This window comes from Odocoileus virginianus, chromosome 9 (genome assembly GCF_023699985.2).
Source record: "Odocoileus virginianus isolate 20LAN1187 ecotype Illinois chromosome 9, Ovbor_1.2, whole genome shotgun sequence".
Taxonomy (NCBI): domain Eukaryota; kingdom Metazoa; phylum Chordata; class Mammalia; order Artiodactyla; family Cervidae; genus Odocoileus; species Odocoileus virginianus.
In genome coordinates, this window is record NC_069682.1 from 48,017,114 (window position 1) to 48,043,007 (window position 25,894).

At 44.3% G+C, this 25,894-nt stretch overlaps 1 protein-coding gene across 5 annotated transcripts in view; it reads left to right on the forward strand.

Annotated features, from left to right (window-relative positions):
* Positions 1-25,894, forward strand: part of EBF4 (EBF family member 4) — a 57,036-nt gene that overhangs the window by 2,909 nt on the left and 28,233 nt on the right. For all 5 annotated transcript variants that reach the window (XR_011489522.1, XM_070472331.1, XM_070472332.1 and 2 more), the window contains exons 3-7: positions 9,352-9,508; positions 9,744-9,807; positions 9,977-10,032; positions 11,499-11,572; positions 12,511-12,579. Coding sequence is in view for 4 of the 5 variants with exons in the window: in XM_070472331.1 (XP_070328432.1) it covers positions 9,352-9,508; positions 9,744-9,807; positions 9,977-10,032; positions 11,499-11,572; positions 12,511-12,579 (420 nt within the window). In the remaining variant the exon portion in view is untranslated. The remainder of the gene's footprint in view (positions 1-9,351; positions 9,509-9,743; positions 9,808-9,976; positions 10,033-11,498; positions 11,573-12,510; positions 12,580-25,894) is intronic.

Below are 25,894 nucleotides of genomic sequence, written 5' to 3' on the forward strand. Positions count from 1 at the left end.
AGAGGCATTTCTTCAGGCCTGACTGCTTATCTCTAAATCCAGAGACTTCTCTGTCTCAGAACACAGATTGGGAGTCCCCACACCTTTGGTTGCCTCTGGGCGCCAAGGGGAGCAGGTAGGGGGGATGCTCCTTTCTTACTCTTCCTAAGGTGCCATCATCTCACTGGTTGGCTCTTAATCCTTCATCAGTCCTCTGTTCGGGTCTTTTCATCCTAAAACCGCAATGACAGGAATTCCTTTCCCTGCCCTGACCTTCTTCTACCTCCACAGGCTCCACTCCCTCTGTCTCAGAAGAACTTGCTCTGGAACATTCCCTGCAAGGCTGCCTGGGGTCTGACAGCTGTCTTTGATGTGTTCTATGCCTTCACCCCACAGCCGCCTGTTTGTCAGGGCTTCTGGATGGTCCCTCCATATCCTATTCCTAATCACAATGCCCACTGCCAGCTCTTAACCATGATACATACTCAACACAAAGACGTACCCTCCAAGACTTTCCTCCCTGGCTTGAAGTTAACCTATCCCAATGTATCACTTCAGCCTGCTAGTCCACTGCCCCAGCCTCTCACCACACCCCCCAAAGCATCTGCCACATAGGGGACCAAAAAAAATTTCCAAAGAATTTTTCTCTGATCGTGTCCCTCCCCAATTAAAAGCTTCAGTGACCGCCCTCCCCTACCTCCCCAATTCCTCCCAGACACTCAGCATTCAAGGCCCATCACAGTCTGATCCCAAGCTTCCTCTCAGCCTCTGTGTGACACTCGGCATTCAGCAATGTCTCCTGAAACACTTCCTCTGCTCCCAGGACCCATTCACGCACTGGATGAAATTTTACCACCTCTGGGCCCCTCCCCCCAGCGCCTTCTCTCTCTCTGCCCTCTCACCCAGCCCAGGGGAGTAGTTCTAAGTGCTGTCTAAGGATGCTTGTTACAGGCCAGAGTCAGCTGTGCCCTGCTGTCCTGGACTTCCTTGCCCAGCCAACCTACACCTTCCTTTAGGGCCTGGATGGTGGTCCTCGGCACCAGGATTGAGCAGTCAGGGGGGTAATGAGTATCTGCTGAAGGAAGCAGGAGTGTGTGTTAGAAGGTTACCAAGTCTGTTTTGGTAGAGTCCCCGGTTCACATTGGTGGTCCACCTGATCGCAGGAACCAGGTACTGGAACAGCTACTGCTGCCCAGCTTTGCAGCACCAAGGTTTTTCAGAAGATGGAGGAGGAGAAGGCCCAGAGCCTGCTAAGATCAGTGAGGGAAGATCTGCCAACAGGAAGGAAAGTTCTAAGTGAAAAAGAGGTGGGAGAAAAGAGAGGCTGCATACCATACTGGAGGTGATAGGGAAGGCTGGAGCATTGGGCTGGCAGGGTCTTCCCAGTGGGGAACTCTGCCCAAGAATCCCTGGCCATTGCCATGACCATCCCTCCCCTGGTCCAACAGGACTTTATCTCAGAGACCCATACCCCAGCCCTAGCCCACCTTCTCTGGACTCCCCTGCAGACCCACAAGGTCTTGCTGGGGTGCTCAGCACAGAAGCAATTCAGTTCTCTCCTGATGTGACTCCCAGCCTGGGTAGACTCCTGGAGGACCAAGGCTAGCCCTCACCCGTGAGCTGGTCCCAGAACACTAGCAGCGCCCTGAAAGGGAAGCCAACTGGGGCTGCCTTTCCTGTAAGTAGCTGCAGGCTAGCCTCCCTGCTAGGAAATGCTTTTGTTTGCTTTAATAATTAATAGCCATTCCTCAGCCTGGGACCTGGCAGGCAGGCCTGTGGGTGGGTGGCGAGGGGGTGGGCAGAGAGAAGCAGGGTGGACTGTCTTTAGGTAGAAGCGAGAGCAAGAGGAAACATGGGAGAATTAACTAGTGAGATTTGTTCCCCACCCCCTCTCCCAATCCAGGGGCCTTGGGGCTGAGAGAATTTCCTGGGGCAGGTAAGCAGAGGCCCTCTGGGATAGTGGGAGCAGGGGATATGAAGCAGCCCCAAAGCATCATCTCTACCTGGCCCTTCTAGACACAGGTCCTGGGCAGCTGCCTCTAGGCACCAGGTCCTCCTTCTGCCTGCACTGTCCTAGGCTCTGGGCAGGGCTAGGCCAATAGATCTTGGCTGAGGCCAGGAATGCCAGGCCCAGCTTGATGATTATCAGCAGTCTCAGGGACCCAAGGGACGCCTGCAGGGAGAGCTGGGGCCAGTGGAATGCTTGGAGGAAGAGAGGCTGCAGAGAAGAGGAATGGGAGACTTATGTAGTCACGCTAGGATGGGGGAAAGAAGGGCTGGATTTAGCAGAGACCTTAGGGAAGCCTAGACAAAGGATGAGATGCAGAAGATATACAGTTTTACTCCTCCTGCCTCTTGGGTGGAGGGGGATTAAAAAGGAGCCTCCCCTCACGGCTAATGACCTCAGGACTTCTCTCCATCACCCAGCATCCCAGATTCCAAGATGGATCAGGCCCAAGCCAAGGCACTGCTCAGAACTTTGGGCTGCCAAGGCAGGCAAGAGTTAGGATTTGGTAGAGGATGGGTAGGTGGGGAGACAGAAGGCCTGAGGGTGCCTCTGGGGGAGGGCCAGAGCTCCATTCTCAACCACTGCCTGTGGGGGTTGTGATGTTTGTTTTAAAATGCTCCTGCTAATAAAAAAGCTGGCTTAAGCAACATTCAAAAAGCGAAGATCATGGCATCTGGTCCCATCACTTCATGGTAAATAAATGGGGAAACAATGGAAACAGTGACAGAGTTTATTTTCTTGGACTCCAAAATCACTGTAGATGGTGACTACAACCATGAAATTAAAAGACCCTTGCTCTTTGGAAGAAAAGCTATGACCAACCTAGACAACATATTAAAAATCAGAGATATTACTTTGCCAACAAAGGTCCATCTAGTCAAAACTATGGTTTTTCCAATAGTCATGTACAGATGTGAGAACTGGACCACAAAGAAGGCTGAGCATGGAAGAATTGACACTTTTGAACTGTGGTGTTGGAGAAGACTCTTGAGAGTCCCTTGGACTGCAAAGAGATCAAACCAGTCAATCCTAAACGAAATCAACCTTGAACGTTCATTGGAAGGACTGATGCTGAAGCTGAAACTCCAATAATTTGGCCACCTGATGTGAAGAACTGACTCATTGGAAAAGACCCTGATGCTGAGAAAGATTGAAGGCAGGAGGAAAAGGGGAAAACAGAGGATGAAATGGTTGGATGGCATCACCGACTCAATGGACATGAGTTTGAGCAAGTTCTAGGAGCTGGTGATGGACAGGGAGGCCTGGCGTGTTGCAGTCCATGGGGTCACAAAGAGTCGGACATGACTGAGCAACTGAACTGAATAATAAGCATGTAATCAAGGCTGTAAAGGCATATGAACAGCCTTCTGAGTTGAGCACAGAGACTGACTGCGAAGGAAGTATCATCTGTCCTAGACAGCTTTGGCAAAGTCCAGCTGCTATGAGAAGGGCCCTGGGGCCCTTCCTGTTCCGCCTCAAAAAGGAGCATCTCTCGGGACCCCTGGGTGCCCAAGCAATAGCAGCCAGACAACTCTGCAGCCCCCAGGTTTACATCCCTCTGTACTCCGAAGGACAAGTTACCTGAGAGACTCAGGCTGTAAAGATCAGGTTGCTCTCGGTGTCACCTTTAACCTGGATTCCCAGGGAAGGAAGCCCACACATTCCCATGCTTGGATGTCCTGCAGCCAAAAAATACCTGTGTTCCCCGAACTTTTCTGTCACGGTCTCCTTTAATTTGGGGGCTATTTCAGAACAGAAGATAGGAAGGGGATGAGTTGGCCCTGGTGGATATATGAAAATGAGCATTTTCTCCTCTCATATCCCAGCTCTTTAGTAGAGGAGCAAAGACCTCACCACCTCGGCGCACTCCGGGGTTGATAGGAAAGTGTTTTGAACATTTTGTTGAAAACAATCTTTTTAAGAAAGCAAGTGAAAGTCACTCAGTCATCTTCGACTCTTTGCGACCCCCTGGACTATACAGTCCATGGAATTCTCTAGGCCAGAATATAGGAGTGGGTAGCTTTTCCCTTCTCCAGGGATCTTTCTAACCCAGGGATTGAACCCAGGTCTCCTGTGCTGCAGGCGGCTTCTTTACCAGCTGAGCCACAAGGGAAGCCCTTAAGAAAGCGAGGAGACGTGTAAATCATTTTGGAATCCTGAAAAAGTGGTTAATGTGGCTGTTTTCGTCACTCAGCCACGTTTATCCAGAAAAGGCGCACATATGGCATGCTTTGTACACTAATCATGCTAAGTGAATGAGACGTTTCTGAATTATAGGCTCCAGCAGCACACAGAACAGGTGAGGCATCTGCCAGGCTGCACTCAGGTGGAGCTCTGCCGGCTTCCATCACACCGAAGGCCCCGGGGTGGCTGGGAGTTGGTACCCAATCCCTGTCCCCTAGGGACCCTTAGGAAAGGGTCTGCTTCCTCTGCCAGCATTTGCCTCCTAAGACTTTCTTAGACTACCAGAGTCTGCTCTGCCCACCTGCACACCAGGCCAATCCCACTGAGAAACGACACCCCAGAGGCCCTCAGCCAGTGACTGATGCCCCTGGTAGATAATGACTTCAGCTTCCTTGCCCAGCCCTCTGACGGGGTAGCTAAGCACAAATTCTAGGCTTGCTTCCAGGGCTCCCTGGGGGCTGAGCTACAGCTGCCTACAGTGGTACCTCCCAGGTAATGCACCCAGTAGGGCTGCCTTTCCTCCTCTGGTCACTCCACACCCCCACCAAGTTTTCCTGAAATCACCTCCCACATAAAGTATTTGCATTGGAATCCTTGTCTCAGGTTCTGCTTCTGGGGAAACCCAGATAAAACACTTGCCTCTCCAGACCTCTCAGGCTCTCCTGCCTCACTTCTTTCTTCTACATAACGGATTCCTATCAATAGACACCCTTGCAATTTCTCCCCACACTGCAGTGAGTGTCTTGGGCAATCCCACTTTGGAGACCACAGAATCAGGGACCTTAGCCTTCATTCACATCCCTGCCTCTAAGCTAATGTAGGAACACAGGACTGCTCCCAGGGTGCCCCAGCAGGCCTCTCCATAGCCTGGGTCTATCATTTGAGTTATTTGAGCGTATTTCTATATTTCTTTCCATTCTTTAATCTTGGTTTGTTTCCTCATTACAAGAGCATCAGCTCTTCCCAAGGGGAGAAGAGCAACAGTCTCCCCCTCCCTCCGTCTCCCTTTGGGGCTTGCAGCTCTGCTCAGGGAGGCTGATTGGTCACCTGCTGCATGGGCAGGGAGGCAGTGCAGCTGCCTGGGGGAACCAGGAGAAGGAAGGCACAGTCCAGACTGACCTGCATCCTGCACTTAGCCGCTGTGCTAATTCTCATGTCATTCTCTGTGTTCATAGGAAATGTGAGGATATTTCTGTTTGTTTGTTTTTAAAGGGATGACACGTAGGCGTCCTTTTTTTTTTAAATTTTATTTATTTGTTTGTTTTTTGCCTGCTCTATATCTTTGTTGCTGCTCTTGGGCTTTCTCTATTTGCGACAAGCGGGTCTTCAGTTGCAGTGCTCAGGCTTATTGTGATGGCTTCTCTCGTTGCGGAGCACAGACTCTAGAGCGCACGGACTTCCATAGTTGCAGCACATGGGCTCAGTAGTTGTGGCGCACAGGCTGAGTTGCTCCATGGCTTGTGGGATCTTCCTGGACCGAGGATTGAACCCATGTTCCCTGCATTGACAGGCAGATGCTTTACCACTGGAACACCAGGAATGTCCCATAAGGATTTTTTTAAACCAAAGTCCTTTCTGTTTCACCTTGGTCTTCTCACTTGTCTCGCAGGGGTATGAACAGAGTAAACTGGAGACATTTGCAGACCAGGAGCAGTCCTGGACGTGCAAGCAGGGCTCTTGCCCATTCTGCCGTCCTCTCTTGGTCTGCTGGGTCAGTCTGTTACTCATATTTTTCTGCTGTCATTCATGATAGTGATCCCTGTCCCAGAACTGTAAGCTATCCACCTTGTCCCGTTGCTTTGCCTGGATGTGTGTGACTCTGTGCCTTAGTGCTTCCACTAATTGAGGTGGAGCATGGAGGGTGATGCTGGGCTACCTCAAGGGAAGTGGGATTGAGCCTGATCCCACAGTGGGGTAGGTCAGTGCAGACCCTGGATGGACACTGGTTCACAGACCCCAGGCAGGGGTACCTGCTCCCTTCCCTCTTGGGTCCCCCTAGCCTCTCTCCCTGGGAATCCCCTCCTGCTGAGAGGGCAGGCCCTCTGAAGGAAGCTTGGCTTAGGGCCTAGGGCAGACTTCCCAGCTCTGGTCCTTAGGAGCCTGGCAGGAGCCAGCAGGCAGCCGGGACCCAGGACTGACTGGTACTTGCCAAGAGGGATGGATGGGAAAGGAGGCTTAGCATCAATGATTGACGCTTGGCCTGGGAAGTGCAGGAGTAGCTGTGTAGATAGGGTATGTTGCGTAGACATGGGATTGTGTTCTTGCTCAGCCTCCACCCCCGCTCTTGTCAGGCCTCTTTTTTTCTCTACCCCATCTCCCTACAGTCTGAGAGCCTTCTAGCACATTTTCTGGGCCAGATGATGGAATAAAGGGTAGAGTGATCTGGGATGGCCTCACAGTCCACCCTCTTCTGGCCTTATGTCCCCCTAGGTGGTCCTGGAACCTCTCTTTAAGCTGGTCCTAGATGGGAGAGGGGGCAGAGGAAGGAGTCACAGTTACTGCCACCTTTAGTATATTCATTAACAGTAATCAGGGACCTGCTGCGATCGAAGTTCTTCAGGCTTCCCTGCCTCCTGGCAAGTGGAAAGCAGGATAGTCAAGGCCTGGACGTGAAAGGACAGTAAGCCTGAGGCAGAGGAGAAGGGAGGGACACTGAAAGAGGGAGGAGGATGATCTTGGAGGAAGGAACATGTAGAAATAACTTTTGGTGGGGAAGAAAAAGTATTGGTGGCCCCCTCCTCATCTTGATCAGCCTCTCACTTCAGTATACTGGCCTTCCCTGCCTGCAGCATCTTCTAAGCCCTGCCTGACTTAAGAGCCTCCTGGTGGCCTTTGGTCATGTTTCCCAAACCACATCCCCCAAGCAAGACCTGTCACTTTTGCCTCCAAAATCAGCATTTCATATGGACCACTGAGGCTCCCAAGCAGGCTTTCAGGAGGAGGAACAATTTTCATTCTATTGATTATGTATTTCCTGTAATCTATATAAGTAAAAATACAACAAACTTCTCAAGCCCATGACATTTCAGATATTACAGCTTTGCCTGAAGCCAAGTAAAAATAAGTTGATTTACAATTATATGAAGAAAAATATTAAGCATTGTTGAGTATGGCGGTGGCATGTCCAGGATGGACTCTGGTCTAAATGGCTCTCAAAACAGTTCCACCATCCTCACCTCTGCATCCCTGCAGTGGCTCCCACTTTCAACACCCTGCGCGCTCCCTGCCTGCATCATCTTCTAAGCCCTGCCTGACTTCAGAACCTCTTGGAGGCCTTTAGTCATGTTTCCCAAACCACATGCCTCCACCAAAATGCTCCATAGTCAAATAAGCATGGTATGTTGGTAATCTATTGCCACATTAAAAAAATAAAATTATTCCCAAACTCATAAACATAAAACAACATTCATTATCTCACAGTTTCTTAAAGTTAGAAACCAGGAAGCAGTGTGGCTGGGTAGTTCTGGCTCAGGGTTTCTTATGAGGCTTCAGTCATCTGAAGGCTTGCCTAGGGCTGGTGGATCCTGCCCAGCTGATCAGTTAGTGTCGGCTGTTGGCAGGAGGGTTCAGTTCTTCTCCATGTGGACCTTCCATAGGACTGCTTGAGTATCCTCACAGCACGGCAGCCAGCTTTCACCTGAGTCACTGATTGTTTAGGGCAGGAGCCATGTATCTTGTATGACCTAACCTTGGAAATCATACACTATCACTTGTGCCAGATTCTACTGGCCATAGAGACCAATCCTGACAGTGCAGGAGGGACTGTGCAAGGATCTGAGCTCCAGGAGGCAGAGGTCATGGGAACCACCTTGGAGGCTGGTTGCCACACATGGGGATCCCTGGCCTGAGCGAGTCAAAGAGAGTCCCTTCCTGGAGGGTGTCCCAAGGATGCCCCCCACACACACACACACACTCATGAGTATTCCATGAAGCCACATTTCCCAGCAGTTGTGGCTATAGCACTCCTTTATAGAATGAAGGTTTGGAGCCATGAAAGAGCTAAAGAAAACATTTTGGAAGACCTTGACCCAGAGAAGAAAGTCTAAACTCCATGGCCTGGTTTTTGTGTGCCTACATAGTCTAGCACTTCCAATACAAACCTTTTCTCTCCTCACTTCACACTTTGAAACCTGTGGTCCAGTGACACTCACACCTATAGCCATTTCTCATGCTATTAGTTCTGCCCTTTTGCCTCCTGCCCTTGTTGAGCTCCTATTCACTCCTCAAAGACCAGAGGGAAAGCCACCATCTCTGTGAAGTCTTCCCTTCCTCTGACACAGACTTAATTTTTCCTTCCTTAATTTTATTGTTTTTTATGTAGGAACATCTCTTAGGGGGTACCCACCACTCTGTCTCGTGTTGAGTAAGCTCTCTGTATCTGTCTTCTCTCCCCTTCCAGAGGTTTCAGTCTGGCCCCTCATGGTGCCATGTGGCCAGTGCTTAATACATCACTGGGGCTCAGGAAATATTTGGTAAATAGGGCCTTGGTTCTCCTACTTGTGCTCTAACCCTGGCTTTGTTTCTGGGACTGGTTTCTGATGAGCCAGGAGAAAGCAAGGCCAGACCACAAGGTGCTTCTGCCCAAGGGAGCCAGTGGTGTCTTTCTTAAAGTGTGGAGGCAGGCTCCCCTACACCTGAGGAGGACTCTTCCACCTTCAGCCATAGCTGAGAGTCCAAGCTGGGCAGTCTAGTGCCCTGAGCCAGTTCAGTGTCTTTGAGTGTCTGATGGACTTCATCTCCCAGACAATGCCATAGGCACATGCACACAGCCGTGAACTAGGGTACAGTGAGGTATTCATTCCAAAACCTCCCAGCTGCCCCTTGAGGCCCTAAAGGGCAGTCACAGGAGCCTCAGGTCAGTAAGATGTGTTGCTCAGATCAATAAGATGTGTTCATTTGGTTTTAGAGACCAGCTTCCAAGATGTAGGGCCCAGAGAAAAGTCTAGGAAGGAGTCTGCCAGGGATACCCCCCGATGTGCCGCTTATGTCCACGGGAGCAGGTTCAGCGATCTCAGCACTGGGAGGCCTCTGTCTGGAACTGAGATGGCCCTGTCAAGGGTGGCACGGGCCCGTCCAGTGTAACTCTTGTCATAGCAGAGCCGAGTCCTGGTCAGAGGTGATGGGTGTCTTTCTGAAGGGCACTCACTTCCGGTGGTTTCCAGCAGCTTTCCTCCCCACAGTGGTGTGGGCCTGGCACGAGCACACTTTGAGAAGCAGCCCCCTTCCAACCTCAGGAAATCCAACTTCTTCCACTTCGTGCTGGCCATGTATGACCGGCAGGGGCAGCCGGTGGAGGTGGAGCGCACGGCCTTCATCGACTTTGTGGAGAAGGACCGAGTGAGAGGCTTGTGGGCTCACCGGGAAGGAAGGGGGTGGGGTGGTGGGGGTGCGGGTTTTCAGGGAACCCCTTCCCACTGGAACAGATGACGGAAAGGCCTTGGAGGAGTGGAGAAGGGGGTGGTGAACGGATGGGAGAGGAGAGGGAGGAGGTTTGGGTGGGGGAGAGGGGGGAAGGGGAGTGACTGTAGGATCCCTGGGAGCACCGAGCATCCTCCCTATCTTGTCCCTGCAGGAGCCTGGGGCGGAAAAGACAAACAACGGGATCCATTACCGCCTCCGGCTGGTATATAACAACGGTGAGTAGAGCCCACCACCCATGGGGTACCACAGCACCATGTGGCACATGGTACCCCACTGTCAGAGTGGAGGGGGCCTGGCTCCAGCTGGGAAGGGTGTGGAGTATGTTGTCATCAGAAGCCACAGGAGCTCCCTAAATAACAGACCTCTCTGCCTTCCCACCCTCAGGTCTTCGGACCGAACAGGATCTCTACGTGCGTCTCATCGACTCCATGTCCAAGCAGGTGAGCCAGTCACCATCTCCCCTGAGATCTGAACAAGCATCTTTGTCCCTGCCTCCGCATCCCCCATGTGCTTTATCCTCCCCAGTCTAGCTCCCCGCTGTCCACAGGAGGAGGATGTGTGGCTTTTGTCCTCTAGACAAGAAAAAGACATTTTCACAAAGACTTTGCTCTTGGGTCCTGTTATCTAGAAGTTCAGCCTAGATAGAGGTTCAGGTGGGTTTATTGAGGAAGAGGGAAGAAGATCTCAGAAGGGGACTGGGGAGAAGCAAGACAGAGCAGGGACTGCTCAGCAAGGATGTGGTGTCAGCTGGAGTCTAGCTTCAGCCTGATCCGCTAGAGGAGGAACGGCACCAAGTCGTTGCCCCTTGAGGGAAGGAGGCCAAGATTCTGTCCCCTGTATTGGTTAGTTACTGGCTGGGGACCACTCCCAAGGGAAGTATGTAACCTTCCAGACATTTTCAGGGGAAGCAGCTCCTATCTGTTGAGAGCAGTTCTCAAGAGAAAGCCCTTAGCAGCTAACACAGGGATGGGTGCCTTGGTCCAGCACTGGGTGGGGCCCCAGAGCTTCCAATACTGGCCCTCAGCACCTTGCTGATTTGAAAAGACAAAAACAACTGAAACCTGAGTCAGCCCTATGGACTGTGCAGCCTTAGGCTTTTCCGAACTCTGTGTGCTGGTAAGGAACAGGGCTGAGTCTCAGATGTGAAAATCAGGGGCCTGAACTGGAGGTGGAGGCTTGGGTTTTCCCACACAGACAGGCTTCCAGCAGCCTCCACCCAATCCCAGGGAAGAGGAAGAAGTGGTGCGTTTCTAGGATGCCTGTGGTCACTATGGTCTGGGAGGCAGACTGGGAAGTGGCAAAGTGGGATTGTATGGCCAACAAGCATGGAAGAGGTTGGAGACTGTCCACAGAGAAAGAGACCCACAAATGAGGGATGGCTGGGAGGCCCAGACGTTTTAAGTTGGAAGCCAAATGTGCGTTCGGGAAGCTTACTCCTTGCTTCAAGGCCAAGGAGAGGCTGGAGACTGGTTGAGGGGTCAGGGGTTGATTCAACAGTCCCAGAGGAAGCCGCTGGCCTGGCCTGCAGAGATGCCCAGGATGGGGAGCGCAGCCGAGGAGCTGGCGGGAGAGCCTGGAGGGACGATGCTTGTGAGAACCGTGGAGGCTGGAGCATGTGCCTGGTCTTGGTCAGGGTGGTCGGTGGACCTCCCTGCCCCAGGGCAGTACTGTCTCCAGAAAGTGCTGCCTGTGGACGGACAGACTCTGTAGACCTCACCCCATTCTTGCCCATTCTGATGGCGGTCCCGGTTTGGGAAGCTCAGTTCCCAGCTCCTGCTTTGCACTCCTGGGCCCCCAGAGAGAGTTGGAGGGCATACTCTTCTCTGGGAGAAGGGCCCACCTGCCCCTCACCTGGCCTTGAGAGGAGCCTCCTTCCCCCCAGGCTCATGCACTTCTCCTTCCCCAGGCCATCATCTACGAGGGGCAGGACAAGAACCCTGAAATGTGCCGTGTGCTGCTCACTCATGAGATCATGTGCAGGTGAGAAGGGCTGGGGCGCTGGCACTGGCCTCTTGGCCCAACCCCCTCCCCACTGATCCCCAGGGAAGCCTGGTGGGGGGAGGTGATGAGGAAAGAGTGAGGTCCCTGGGCACAGTGCTGGCTGAGGAGAGGGTCCTTGAGGCCCCATTAGCCTGGCATGTTTATGTGGCTTCTCTGACTGTTTTTGCAAGAAAGGCCTCCTGCTGCTACTGGGAAGCTTAACTAATAAAGCTCTGGAGAGGGCTCGCTGGGAGGTGGGGGCAGGGCCTGGGCCTCTTGGATTAGCTCCAGAGCTGAAGGAAGAAACTTTTCTGCCTCTTCTGTGACCTTCAGGGCACCCCCGGGCAGGCAGGATGGGGAAGGAGGAGCACGGCTCTTGGTTCCCCTTCCCCATTACCCCAGATCTTGGTGTTTCTAGACAAGGGCTCCCCAGGATGTGTCAGTCGGACAGGGTCGTCCTAAGGAACTCCTCACACATGGAAAAGAAAATAGTGTTCAAAAATCTCGTTGGAACAGTGGCTACCCTTGGGGAGGGCAGTGACCAGGATGGGGCTTCTGGGATGCTGGTCACATGGTATTTCTTGGTCTGGTTACGTGGGTGAGCTCACTTTGTGAAAATTCATGTGATGCATGCTTACAGTTGGAGCTCTTTTCTATATGTATTAAAAGGGTACAGAGAGAGTAGATGGTCAGCATTCCACCCTTTCCTGGATCTTCCAGAAGCAGCACGCCTTGGGGACAAGGGTTTCCTGGCCAGCCTTATCCCCAGGGCTGGGTTCTGGGAGTGAGCCCTTCTGGCCCAGGGATTCCACACTCATCAGCTTCCTCACCCCAGAGCCACACACACACACATACACACACGCGCGCGCACAAACACACCCCACACTAATCTCCCTCTCCTTCTTTCCTCCTTCCCTCCCTCCTCACCCTTCCTTCAGCCGATGCTGTGACCGGAAGAGCTGTGGCAACCGGAATGAGACGCCCTCTGACCCCGTCATCATTGACAGGTACAGGCCAGGGGAGGAGGGCCTGGCAGCTTGCAAGGTCAGGGCAGGCTGGAACCAGCCACAGAGCACAGTGCCTCCCACCACCCTTTGGTGGCTCTGAGCAAGAGTAACGGTCCCCAGAGTGAAGCCCCTGGTGGCAGACTTTCTGAGGCTGGACTTAGGAGTTGTGCTTCCTGAGGGGAGAAGCCAGAGAGGACAGGGGTGGGAGGTGGTAGAGGATGCCACGGCCGGAGGGGCTAACAGGGAGTGGCAGGAAAAGTGGGCTCTGGTCCTGGTGCCTCCTTTAACTTCTCTGTTCATTTCCTTTATTAGAAAAATAAGGAAATACTTGGTGAGTTTCAGTCATAGGATTGTAGAGGCAATGCATGTGAAAATGCATTATTTCTTTCTGAATAGGAAATATATATATAAGGTACAAAATTCAAAAGATAACACAAAAGAGTAAATAATGAAAAGTAAGTCTGCTCTAACCCCTACGTATAGCATATTGTACACAATCTTTTGTATTTAATACTTACCTTTTTTATTTGTAACAATATATTAATATCTTAGAACTCATTCCATATTGGAACTAAACCCTGCCTTGTTCTCCTTTTAATAGATAAATCATTCACAGTGTACTAAAATTCAGCTTTAAAAGGGTTGACAGCAAAGTCTTCCACCTCTGCCTCTGACTCATCCATTGCCCTCCAAATAAGCAAGCATTGTCACCAGCCTCATGAGTATCCTTCCTGAGGTAGCCTGTGCAAGAAAATGCAGACACAAACAGTCTCCTCATTCTTTTTTTGCTACTGCAAAATATTCCATTGTATGGATGGACCATAATTTCTTTAGTGTCTATTGCTGACATTTTGGCTGTTTTCATTCTTTTTCAGGGATAAAATATGCAGTAGTGAATTACTTTGTCCGTGTGTCACTAAGCACATGTGTGCATTTATATGAAGGATATTACTAGAAGCAGAATTTCTGGGTCAAAGGAGATGTACATTTGTACTTTTGATAGTTATTGCCAATTTGTCCTCAGTAGCAGTTATACCAATTGATATTCATACCAGCTATTTTGAGAATGCCTGTTGCTGTAGTCTAGAGATGCAGAACCAGCAAAGGAGACTAAGAAGCAGCTGCAGTAAAGTGGAAGAAAAGTCAGGGGAATAGAGTCCCAGAAGCCCAGCTAGAAAAATTTTCCCCAAAGAAGGCTATAGTCAACTGCATCAAATGCTGCTCATGGAGATGATAAAAATAATAAGAATTAACCATTAGATTTAGCAATGTGGGGGACACTGGTGACCTCAACAGGAGCTATTTTGGTGGCAAAATGGGCAGAATTCTGATAGGAGTATGTCTAAGAGAGAATGAGAGGAGACCCTAGAGACACTGACCAGAGGAACTCTGGACTTTCACCCTAAAGGGATCAAAGAAACGGCGTGGTGGCAGGAACACAGTGTAAGGCTAAGAAAAAAATATAGCTTGTTCAGATGCTAATGACAAAAATCCAGTAGGAAATGGAAAATTATGATGCAAGAGTTAGAAGGGAGAATTGCTGAAGCAATGTCCTCTAGTCAGCAAAGGGCATGGTGTCTCCTGCGTAGGTGGAGGACTGGTTTTACCTGGGAGCACAGACAGTTATCCATGGAGACAGCAGGGAAGACAGAGTAATCTGGGCATGGAAGTGGGTAAATGGATATATCCAACATAGGAGCTTGCAGACGTCCTTTTTCTCAGTGAAATAGGAAACAAGGTCAACAGTTGAGGGTGAGGATGGAGAGGGAGACACTAGGGCATGAAATAGTTGTTCAGGAGAGTGAGGGGACTATGGAAATGTTCTGTGATTGACAAGTGGCACTAAGGGCCCACCTGAAACATGTTCATAAATTTATTTATTTATTTATTTTAAAAATTTATTCACTTTGGGCCTCACCACACAGCTTGTGGGATCTTAGTTCCCCAACCAGCGGCTGAACCTGGGGCCATGACAGTGAAAGCACCAAGTCCTAACCGCTGGATCACCAGGGAATTCCCTATGGTCATGAATTTTTTATTTGTTCATTTATATTTCTTTTTGGTTGCACTGGGTCTTTGTTGCTGCATGCAGGCTTTCTCTAGTTGTGGAGAGCAGGGTCTATTCTCTCATGGCGCACAGGCTTCTCATTGCAGTGGCTTCTCTTGTTGTAGAACACGGGCTTTGGTAGTTGCTGCAGCGGGCTCAGCTGCGACTTGCTGGCTCTAGAGCATGCAGGCTTCAGTAGTTGTGGCACATGGGCTCAGTGGTTGCAGCGCCTGGGTTTAGTTGCTCCCTTGCATGTGGAATCGTCCCAGACCAGGGACTGAACCCATGTCCCCTGCATTGGCAGGTGGATTCCTATCCATTGCACCGCTAGAGAAGTCCTGTGGTCATAAATTCAGTGAGCAATTTCCCCAGCTCTGCTGAGCCACAGGAGTGCAGGTGCAGAACAGGTGAATGGTTGCATATAGCCAGAGTTAGAAGTTTGCTATGTGAATACAATGAAAGGAGAGGGCAAGAGAGTAAAAAGTGTAAGCAAAGAGTATTTATAAAAATAGAACAAGGAATCTAAGCTCACAAAGGAGAGGAGTATGGGTGAGTGAAGAGAAAGGATGAGCATAGGTTCTGATGGGACCAAAGAATTATTGGAGTTGAGGTACTAGAAGGGGGTGGAGCTGGTGGTTAAGGAGTGGGTTGCCTGTAGGCAGGATTATTTGGAAATTGTGTTTATTGGTGATGTGTGGCCAGGGGAGTGTAGAGACAAGTTCAGTAGAGGAGAGATACAAAAAGAATAGAGAGAAGAATCTGTTGGAAGAATTATGTATTTACCTTGACACTGAAATCACCAGGAATTATGATTGATTTTAACGATTATAGATCCTATAGATCCTAGATACTGATCATTTGTCATAAGTAGTTGCCTAACTATGTTTTCCAAAGTAGTGGTACCATTTAATGTTTCCCACCAGCAGTGTATGAGAGTTGTAATTCCTCTACATTCTCATCAGCATAAGAATGATCTCTCTTTTTAACGTTACCCATTCTAATAGATGTATAGTCATATCTCATTATGGTTTTAATTTGCATATCCCTAATGACTAATGATGTTGAACATCTTTCCATGTGCTTATTTGCCGTTCATTTTTTTTTTTTTTGGTGAAGTATTTGGGTTATTTTTTAATTACTGAGTGGGAGTTCTTTATATACTGTGGAAAAAATTAGATAAATATTTTACAAAAAATTTTTCCCAGACTTCCCCAGTGTTCCAGTGGTTAAGAATCTTCCTGCCAATGCAGGGAATGTGAGTTCGATCCCTGGTCTGGGAAGATTCCACATGCTGCAGGGCATCTAAGCCCATGCACCGCAGCTACTGAACCTGTGTGCCTCAACCAATGAATCCGGTGCATCCGAAAGCCCCATGTTCTGCAACGAGAAGCCACCACAATAAGAAGCCCACATACTGCAACTAGAGAGTAGCCTGTGCTGGCCATATGCAGCAATGAAAACTCAGTGCAGCCAAAGATAAATTAATTTTTAAAAATTTCCCAATCCATAACTAGTCTTTTCATTCTCTTATCAGTTTTTTTTTTAAGTTAGTTAATGAATTAATTTTTGGCTGTGCTGGGCTTTCGTTACTGCCCAAGTTTTTCTCTAGTTGCAGCAAGCAGGGGTTCCTTTCAAGTTGGGGTGTGCAGGCTTCTCATTGCAGTGGCTTCTCTTGCTGCAGAGTACGGGCTGTAAGGGGTGTGGGCTTCAGTAGTTGTGGCACGTGGACTCAGTAGTTGAGGTTCTGGGGCTCTAGAGCACAGGCTCAGGAGTTGTGGCGCACTAGCTTAGTTGCTCCATGGCATGAGGGATCTTCCTGGATCAGGGATTGAACCCATGTCTCCTGCATTGGCAGATGGATTCTTTACCAGTGAGCCATCAGGGAAGCCCTCTTAACAGTGTTTTTGAAAAACACAGGTTTTTAATTTTGATAAGGTCCAATTTATACATTCTTTTCCTCTGTGTATTGTGTTTTTGTTGTCATAGCTAAAAATCTTAAGCTAGGTCACAGAAAATTTCCCCTTTCTTCTATAAGTTCATAGCTAAAAATCTTAAGCTAGGTCACAGAAAATTTCCCCTTTCTTCTATAAGTTTTGTTGCTTTGGGTTTTTTGTTTAGGTGTAGGATCCACTTTGAGTTAATTTTTGTAGATATGAGAGGTATAGAATCAGGACATTTTGTTGTTTTGCAATATATATATATATATATATATATTCACTTGTTCCAGTACTATTTCTTTTAAACTTTGTAAAAAAAAATCAATTGTTTATTTATATGTGGAGTTATTTCTGGACTCTCTATTCTGTTCCATCAATTCCTTACTCTACCTTTTATGCTAATACTACACTGTTTTGATTACTGTTACTTTATAATAATTCTTGAAATAAGGTAATATAAGTCCTCCAACTTTGTTTCTTCATTGCAACTTTTTCCTTTGCATTTCTATATGAATTTGGGCATCAACTTGTTAATTTCCACAAAAAATCCCATTGAGCTATTGATTGGTACTACTTTGAATCTAAAAAACCAATTTGGAGAAAATGACATCTTATGAATATTGAGTCTTCCAACCAATGAACATTTTCCTCAATCTCTCTCATCAATATTTTATAGTATTTAGAGTACAGATCTTTCACATCACTTGTTCACATTTATCCCTTATTATTTGTTTGTTTTGATGCTATTGTAAATGCTATTTTAAGTTTCAATTTCCAATGGTTTATTTATGGCACACATAAATATGAATTTTTATGTAAGTGATTCTGTAGTCTGCAGCCTTGCTAAACTCACTTATTAGTTCTAGTAGCTTTTTAAAGAGTCCAACAGATTATCTTTATAGACAACATGTCATCTGCAAATAAAGACACTTTTATTTATTTATTTCCAATATGGATGCCTTTTATTTATCTTTCTTGCCTGATTGTACTGGTTAGAACTTCCAGTACAGTGTTGATAGTAGCAGTGGAAAGGATGGATATTTATCTTGCTCCTGATCTTAGGTGAAAAGTACTCAGTCTTTAGCCCTTATGTATGTTTTGTCTGTATGTGTGTGTGCGTAGCTGTAGGTTTTTCATAGATGCCTTTGTCAGATTGAGGAAGTTCTCTACTATCTTTCATTACTGAGAGGTTTGGTTTTTTTTAATCAGAAATCAATATTAGACTTTTGTCAGGGGCTTTCTCCACATCTATTAAGATGATCTTGTTTGTTTTTTTAGTTTAATATGATGAATTACATCAATTTGTTTTCTGATGTTAAACCAACCCTGCATTTCCAAGATAAGCCTCACTTAGTCATGGTATATTATCTTTTTAATATATTGTTGGATTTGATTTAATAAAATTTTGTTTAGAGTCTTTGCATGTTCACGATGAACAGTTGTCTCTGGTTTTCTTTTTTGTTTGTCTCTTTTTAAAAACTTTTCAAATTTTGTATTGTGGAATAGCCAATCAGCAAACAATGTTGTGATAGTTTCAGGTGAGCAGCAAAGGGACTCAGCCATTCATATACAAGTATCCATCCTTCCCCAAACTCCTCTCCCATCCAGGCTGCCATAAAACATTGTTCCATGTGCTATACAGTGGTTCCTTGTTGGTTATCCATTTTGAATATACCAGTATGAACATGTCCATCCCAAACTCCCTAAGTAATGGATAAAGAGGATCCCTTCCCCTGATCCTTCCCGCCCCCCTCCTCCTAGCAACTGTAAGTTTGTTCTTTAAGTCTGTGACTCTGCTTCTGTTTTGTATATAAGCTCATTTGTATCATTTCTTTTTAGAGTCCACATATAAATGATAGCATGTGATATTTCTCCTTCTCTGTCCTACTTTACTCATATGACACTGTCTATGTTGCTGAAAATGGCATTATTTCATTTCTTTTTAATGGCCGAGTAATATTCCATTGTATATACGTACCACATCTTCTTTATCCATTACTCTGTTGATATACATTCAGGCTGCATCCATGTCTTGGCTATTGTAAACAGTGCTTCAGTGAACACTGGGGTGCATGTATCCTTTTAGGTCATGTTTTTCTCTGGATATATACCCAGGAGTGGGATTGCAGGGTCATGTGATAGCTCTATTTTTAGTTTTTTAATGAATCCCCATGCTGTTCTCCATAGTGGCTGTACCAATTTACATTCCCACCAACAGTATAGGAGGTTCCCTTCTCTCCACACCCTCCCCAGCATTTATGTTTGTAGATTTTTTGATGATAACCATTCTGGCTAGTATGAGGTGACATCTCATTGTATTAATAGTTTTGACTTGCATTTCCCTAATAATTAGTGATATTGAACATCTCTTCATGTGCCTTTTGACCGTCTGTATGTCTTCTTTGGAGAAATGTATATTTATATCTTCTGCCCATTTTTTTGAGTGGGTTGTTTGTTTTGATCTTGTTAAGTATCTTGAACTATTTTTAAATTTTAGAGACTAATCTCTTATCTGTCACATCATTTACAAATATTTTTTCCCAAATTGTGGGTTGTCTTTTCATTTTGTTTATTGTTTCCTTTGCTGTGCAAAAGCTTTTGAGTTTAAGTAGGCCCCATTTGCTTATTTTTCTTCTTATTTTCATTATGCTGGGAGACAGTTTGAAAAACATTGCAGCAATTTATGTCAGAGACTGTTCTGCCTTTGTTTTCCTCTAGGAGTTTTACAGTATCTAGTCTCGCCTTTAGGTCTTTAATCCATTTTGAGCTTATGTTTGTGTATGGAGTTAAAGAATGATCTAATTTCATTTTTTAGCATATAGCTGCCCAATTTTCCCAGCAATCATTTGTTGAAGAGACTGTATCTCCAGCATTGTGTAGTCTTGCCTTCTTCATCGTAGATTAATTGACCATAGGTGTATGGATTTATTTCTGGGTTTTCTATCCTGTTTCATTGATTTATTTTCTATTTTTGTTCCAGTACCATACTGATTTGATGACTGTAACTTTTTATTAGTCTGAAGTCAGGGAGCCTGATTCCTCCAAGTCTGTTTTTCCTTCTCAAGATTGCTTTGGCAATTGAGGATCTTTTGTGTCACCATACAAATTTTGAGATTTTTTGCTCTAGTTCTATGAAAAAAGCCACTGGTAATTTTTAAATTTTCTTATAACTTTTTTGTCTGGTTTTGATATATCAGATATCAGATATACTGATATATCAAAACCAGACAGGTATGCTGATATATGGGGCTTCCCTGGTGGCTGAGGTGAAGAATTTGCCCTCAGTGTGAAAGACTTGGGTTCAATCCTTGGGTTGGGAAGATCCCTGGAGAAGAAAATGGCTACCCACTCCAATATTCTTTCTTGGAGAATTCCATGGACAGAGGAGACTTACAGGCTATAGTCTATGGAGTTACAAAGAGTCGGACATGACTGAGTGACTAACACGTTCACTTTTTATGCTGATATACTGGCCTATAGATTTAGTTGGGGGTAATTCTGACTCTTCAATTTTTTGGAAGAGTTTGTATATAACTGGTATTACTTCTTCCTTAAGTGTTTGGTAGAATTCACCAGTGAAGCCGTCTGAGCCTGGACTTTTCTTTGTGGCAAGTATTTTGACTATAATTTTAATGTCTCTAACAGAATAGACTATCTGTTTTTTCTAGAATGAACTTTAGTAATTTGTATCTTTCAAGGAATTTGTCCATTTTTTAAAGTTGTTGAATTTGTTGACATAAAATTATTTGTAATATTCCCTATCCTGTATCTTTAGAATCTGCAGTGATGTCACCATTCCCATGTCTGATATTGGCAAATTACGTCTTCTCTCTTTTTTCCTAATCAGTCAGGCTACAGGTTTGTCCATTTTACTGACCTTCTGAAAGAACCCTTTTGGCTTAATTGATTTTCTACATTGTTTATCTATTTCCTATTTAGATATTTATTAGTTCCTTTCTTCTGCTTATTTTGGGCTCAATTTTTCCTCTCCTTTTTCTGGTCTACTGGAGTGGAAGCTGAGGTCATTTATTTGAATGACTGTTCTGTCTAAAACAGACTTTCTTTCTGTCTAAAATAAACTTTTAGTGCTACACATTTCTCCCTAAGTACTGCTTTAGTATCATACCACAAATTATGTTTTCAATTAAAAATATTTTCTAATTTCTCCTTTGAATTTTTTTTTAACCCGTGTATTATTTAGTTTCAAAAAGTTTGGGAATTCTCTTAGGATAATTCCATTCCTGGTTTCTAATTTAATTCAATTGTCAGAGAATATACACTTTGTATAACTTTAATCCTTTTGAATCTGTTGAAACTAATTTTATGGCCCAGAATGTAGCCTACTTTGGTAAATGTTTTGTGTGCACTTGGGAAGAATGTGTATTTTATTGTTGTTAGATAGAGTGACCTATAACTATCAAACAGGTTAAGTTAGTTGATGTGTTTTTTGAGTCTATATCCTGACTGATTTTCTGCCTTTTTTTCCTGTTATTGAGAAAAGGGTACTGGAATGACCAACTGATATTCTGGATTTGTCTATTTTTCCTTAAGGTTCTATCAGTCTTGCTTCATATAATTTGAAAACTGTTATTAGGTACATAGATGTATAGGATTGTTTTATGTCTTTCTGTTTAATTGACTCTTTTATTATGAATCCATAAAATCTACTTTGATAGTAATATCATCATTCAAGTTTTCTTTTGACTACTATTAGCATGATAAATCTTTTCCACCCTTTTAATCTACTTGTGTCTCTATATTTAACATACACTTCTTTTTTTTTTCTTTTTTTTTTTTCCATTTATTTTTATGAGTTGGAGGCTAATTACTTTACATCATTGCAGTGATTTTTGTCATACATTGAAATGAATCAGCCATGGATTTACATGTATTCCCCATCCCGGTCCCCCCTCCCACCTCCCTCTCCACCCCATCCCTCTGGGTCTTCCCAGTGCACCAGGCCCGAGCACTTGTCTCATGCATCCAACCTGGGCTGGTGATCTGTTTCACCCTAGATAATATACATGTTTCGATGCTGTTCTCTTGAAACATCCCACCCTCGCCTTTTCCCACAGAGTTCACAAGTCTGTTCTATACATCTGAGTCTCTTTTTCTGTTTTGCATATAGGGTTATCGTTACCATCTTTCTAAATTCCATATATATGTGTTAGTATACTGTAATGGTCTTTATCTTTCTGGCTTACTTCGCTCTGTATAATGGGCTCCAGTTTCATCCATCTCATTAGAACTGATTCAAATGAATTGTTTTTAATGGCTGAGTAATATTCCATGGTGTATATGTACCACAGCTTCCTCATCCATTCGTCTGCTGATGGGCATCTAGGTTGCTTCCATGTCCTGTCTATTATAAACAGTGCTACGATGAACATTGGGGTGCACGTGTCTCTTTCAGATCTGGTTTCCATCCGTGTGTATGCCCAGAAGTGGGATTGCTGGGTCATATGGCAGTTCTATTTCCAGCTTTTTAAGAAATCTCCACACTGTTTTCCATAGTGGCTGTACTAATTTGCATTCCCACCAACAGTGTAAGAAGGTTCCCTTTTCTCCACACCCTCTCCAGCATTTACTGCTTGTAGACTTTTGGATAGCAGCCATCCTGACTGGCCTGTAATGGTACCTCATTGTGGTTTTGATTTGCATTTCTCTGATAATGAGTGATGTTGAGCATCTTTTCATGTGTTTTAGTGCCATCTGTATGTCTTCCTTGGAGAAATGTCTGTTTGGTTCTTTGGCCCGTTTTTTGATTGGGTCATTTACTTTTCTGGAGTTGAGCTGGAGGAGTTGCTTGTATATTTTTGAGATTAATCCTTTGTCTGTTGCTTCATTTGCTATTATTTTCTCCCAATTTGAGGGCTGTCTTTTCACCTTGCTTATAGTTTCCTTTGTGGTGCAAAAGCTTTTAAGTTTCATTAGGTCCCATTTGTTTATTTTTGCTTTTGTTTCTAAAATTCTGGGATGTGGGTCATAGAGGATCTTCCTGTGATTTATGTCGGAGAGTGTTTTGCCTATGTTCTCCTCTAGGAGTTTTATAGTTTCTGGTCTTACATTTAGATCTTTAATCCATTTTGAGTTTATTTTTGTGTATGGTTATATTTAACATACACTTCTTATAGCCAGCATATAGTTCTGCTTTTTGTCTAATCTGATAATCTTTGTCTTTTAATTGGTATATTTAGATCATTTACATTTAATGTGATTATCGATATGATTAGGTTTGAGTCTTATCGCCTTGATATTTTCTTTCTATGTGTTCTGTCTCTTTTTTGTTCTTTTCCCTTTTTTCCACTCTTTTAGATTATTCGGGTTTTTTAAATTATGCAACTTTGTCTCCTTTGTTGGTTTATTAGGAAAATTCTTTATTTTGTTATTTTAATATTAATTTAGGACATATCTTTAACTTATTGCCCTCTATCTTCAATTATACAACCTCATAATGTTGTCTTGAATTTTATTTTTATATATGTTCTATAATCCACAGTATATTGGTACTGTTTCAAGGTCAATTCGTTTTAAAGAGATTTGAATTATATGGAAAATATACATTTACCCAGGGCTTCCAAAGTGGCACTGGTGGTAAAAGAACCCACCTGCCAATGCAGGAGACATAAGAGACTTGGATTCAATCCCTGGGTTGGGAAGATCCCGTGGAGGAGGGCATGGCAACCCACTCCAGTACTCTTGCCTAGAAAATCCCATGGACAGAGGAACCTGGCAGGCTACAGTCCATAGAATTGCAAAGAGTTAGACATGACTGAAGTGACTTCACACACACACACACACACACACACACACACACACACGCACACACACACACTCAGCCATGTAGTAACTATTTCCAGTGCTCTTCATTCTTTTCCATAGATTTGAGGTTTCCATGTGGTATTATTTTTCTTATGCCTGAATGGCATCCTTTAATATTTCATGTATTTTTGAAAGATAGTTTCACTGGGTATAGAATTATAGATTGGCAGTAGTAGTAGTAATTATTATTATTTTTAAGACGTTGCTCCCCTGTCTTTTCTCTTTCATTCCCAATAAGAAATATGACACCATCATTATCTTTATTACTGTATACATAACATTTCTTTTATCTTTGACTGCCTTAAAATTTTTTTCTTTATTATTCATTTTTAGCAACTTGACTATGATGTGCTATGGTGTAGTTTTCTTCATGTTTCTTGTACTTGGAGTTCATTAATCTTTTTGAATCTAGGAGTTTACAGTTTCACTACATTTGGAAAGTTCAGGTATCCAAGTATTAAACTGCTTGGGTTGTCCTGTTGCTCACCAATAATTCTTTCACTTTGGGGGATGTTTTTCTTGTTTTTCATTTTGGATATTTTTTACTGCTGTGCCTTGAAGCCCACTAATCTATAATGTTCTTCTGTAGTGTTTCATCTATGGTTTATCGCTTCCAATATATTTTTTATCTCAAACATTTTAATTTTCATCTCTATAAGTTTGATCTATATCTTTTTATATCTTTCATATCTCTGCTTAAATTTTTCAACATACCAAATATAATTAAAATACCTCTTTTAATGTCTTTCCCTGTTAATTGTAAAATCTGTATCTATTCTATGTCAGTACCAATTGATAGATTATTCTTCTCATTTTGAGCCGTATTGTTTTTGCATCTAGACTTGGCTCATAATCTGTGATTGGATGCCAGACACTGTGAATTTTTCCTTGTCGGTGGCAGGTAATTTTGTATTCCTGTAAATCTTCTTTATTCTCGGATGCAGTTAAGTTACTTGGAAACAGTTTGATCTTTCTGAGTCTTGTTTTAATGATTTATTATATGGGTCCACAGCAGTACTCAATCTGGGACTAATTTTTCCCCTCTACTAAAATAATACCTTCCTAAGAACTCTATTCAATGTCCCATGAAATGTGAATTTTTTCAGTCTAGTTATTAGAAATAGGGACTGTTCTCATGTGAGCACCAGGACTGTTCCCCTTATTCCTTTTGGCATTGGTTAGTTTCCTCACATATCCAAGGGGACCCTCTACAAGTTTCTAGTTTCTCCTTCTATACACTTCTCTCTTTTGTGAGACTCCATCCTATGGAGTCTAGCTCCCTTGGTTTCCCTGGAAACTTAGTTCTCCTCAACACTAGGAGTTTGCTATGCTCTGCCTCAGTGTCCCATCCCAATGCTGAAGCCTGGAAACTCTCAAAGCAATATGCTAGGAATTTGTCAGGTTCACCTTGTTTATTTCCCATCTTTCAGGAGTCATTGTTCTTTATTGTCTGATGTCTCTAAAAATGGTGTTTGTCTGTTGTTTTGTTTTCAAGCCGCAGGTAATAAATGTGGTGTCTCTGTGACTCAATCTTAAAAAGAAGCAAAAGTAGAAATATGTTTCTTGATTTCCAAACGTTTGATATCTTCCTAGTTATTTTTGTTACTAATTTCAAACCTCATTGTGTGTCTAACTGGGTCTACCATTTTATATGTGCCTGTTTTTTCAAGGTTGTTAATTGTGATGTTCAGGTCTGTCTGTATTTATTAAATAGGTCTGCTTGACCTATTAAAAACAGAGAAATGAGGTTATGATCTTCTACATGAACTTTCAGCTTATCGTTGTGGGTTTCATTAATTTTATCCTACAAAGATAAGCTAAAAGTTCATGTGGAAGATTAATATATAATTAGTGTGTATGTGTGTATGTACATATTGACTATTAAGTGTGAACAAGTTTTAAAATCTTACAGATTCCTTCTGAATTGAACCTTTTATCAGTATTGATCCTTCATTCCTAATAATAGTTTTGTTTAAAGTCTGTTTTATCTGATACTATTTATATGTTTGTGGCCACACTTCATGGCTTATGGGACCTTTGTTCCCTAACCAGGGGTTGAACCTGGGCCCCCTAGCAGTGAAAACAGTTGAGTCCTAACCACTAGACTGCCAAAGAATTCCCTATCTGGTATTATTTAAAGCATCTCTCAACTTTTGGTTATATTTGTCTCATATACCCTTTTCTATCCTTTTTTTTCCCCAACCATTATATGTCCCTATGTTTCAGATATTTCTCTTTTAATGATACATTGATGGACTTATTTTTTTAATCTAGTCTATTTAACTAAGTTTATCTATGTACTTATTGAAATTATTAATTTACTTCTATTCATTTCTACCCTCTTGCTTTGCACTTTGTATTTGTTCTACTTTTTTGTTTCTTTGTTTTCCTTTCTTGCTATTTAAAAAAAATTTGAATATTTTGTTTGATGTAGTAAACATATTTCTTATTCAGTTTTTCCATTTACTGGTTTAGAAGCTTATTTACTTCATTTCTATGCTTTTATTTA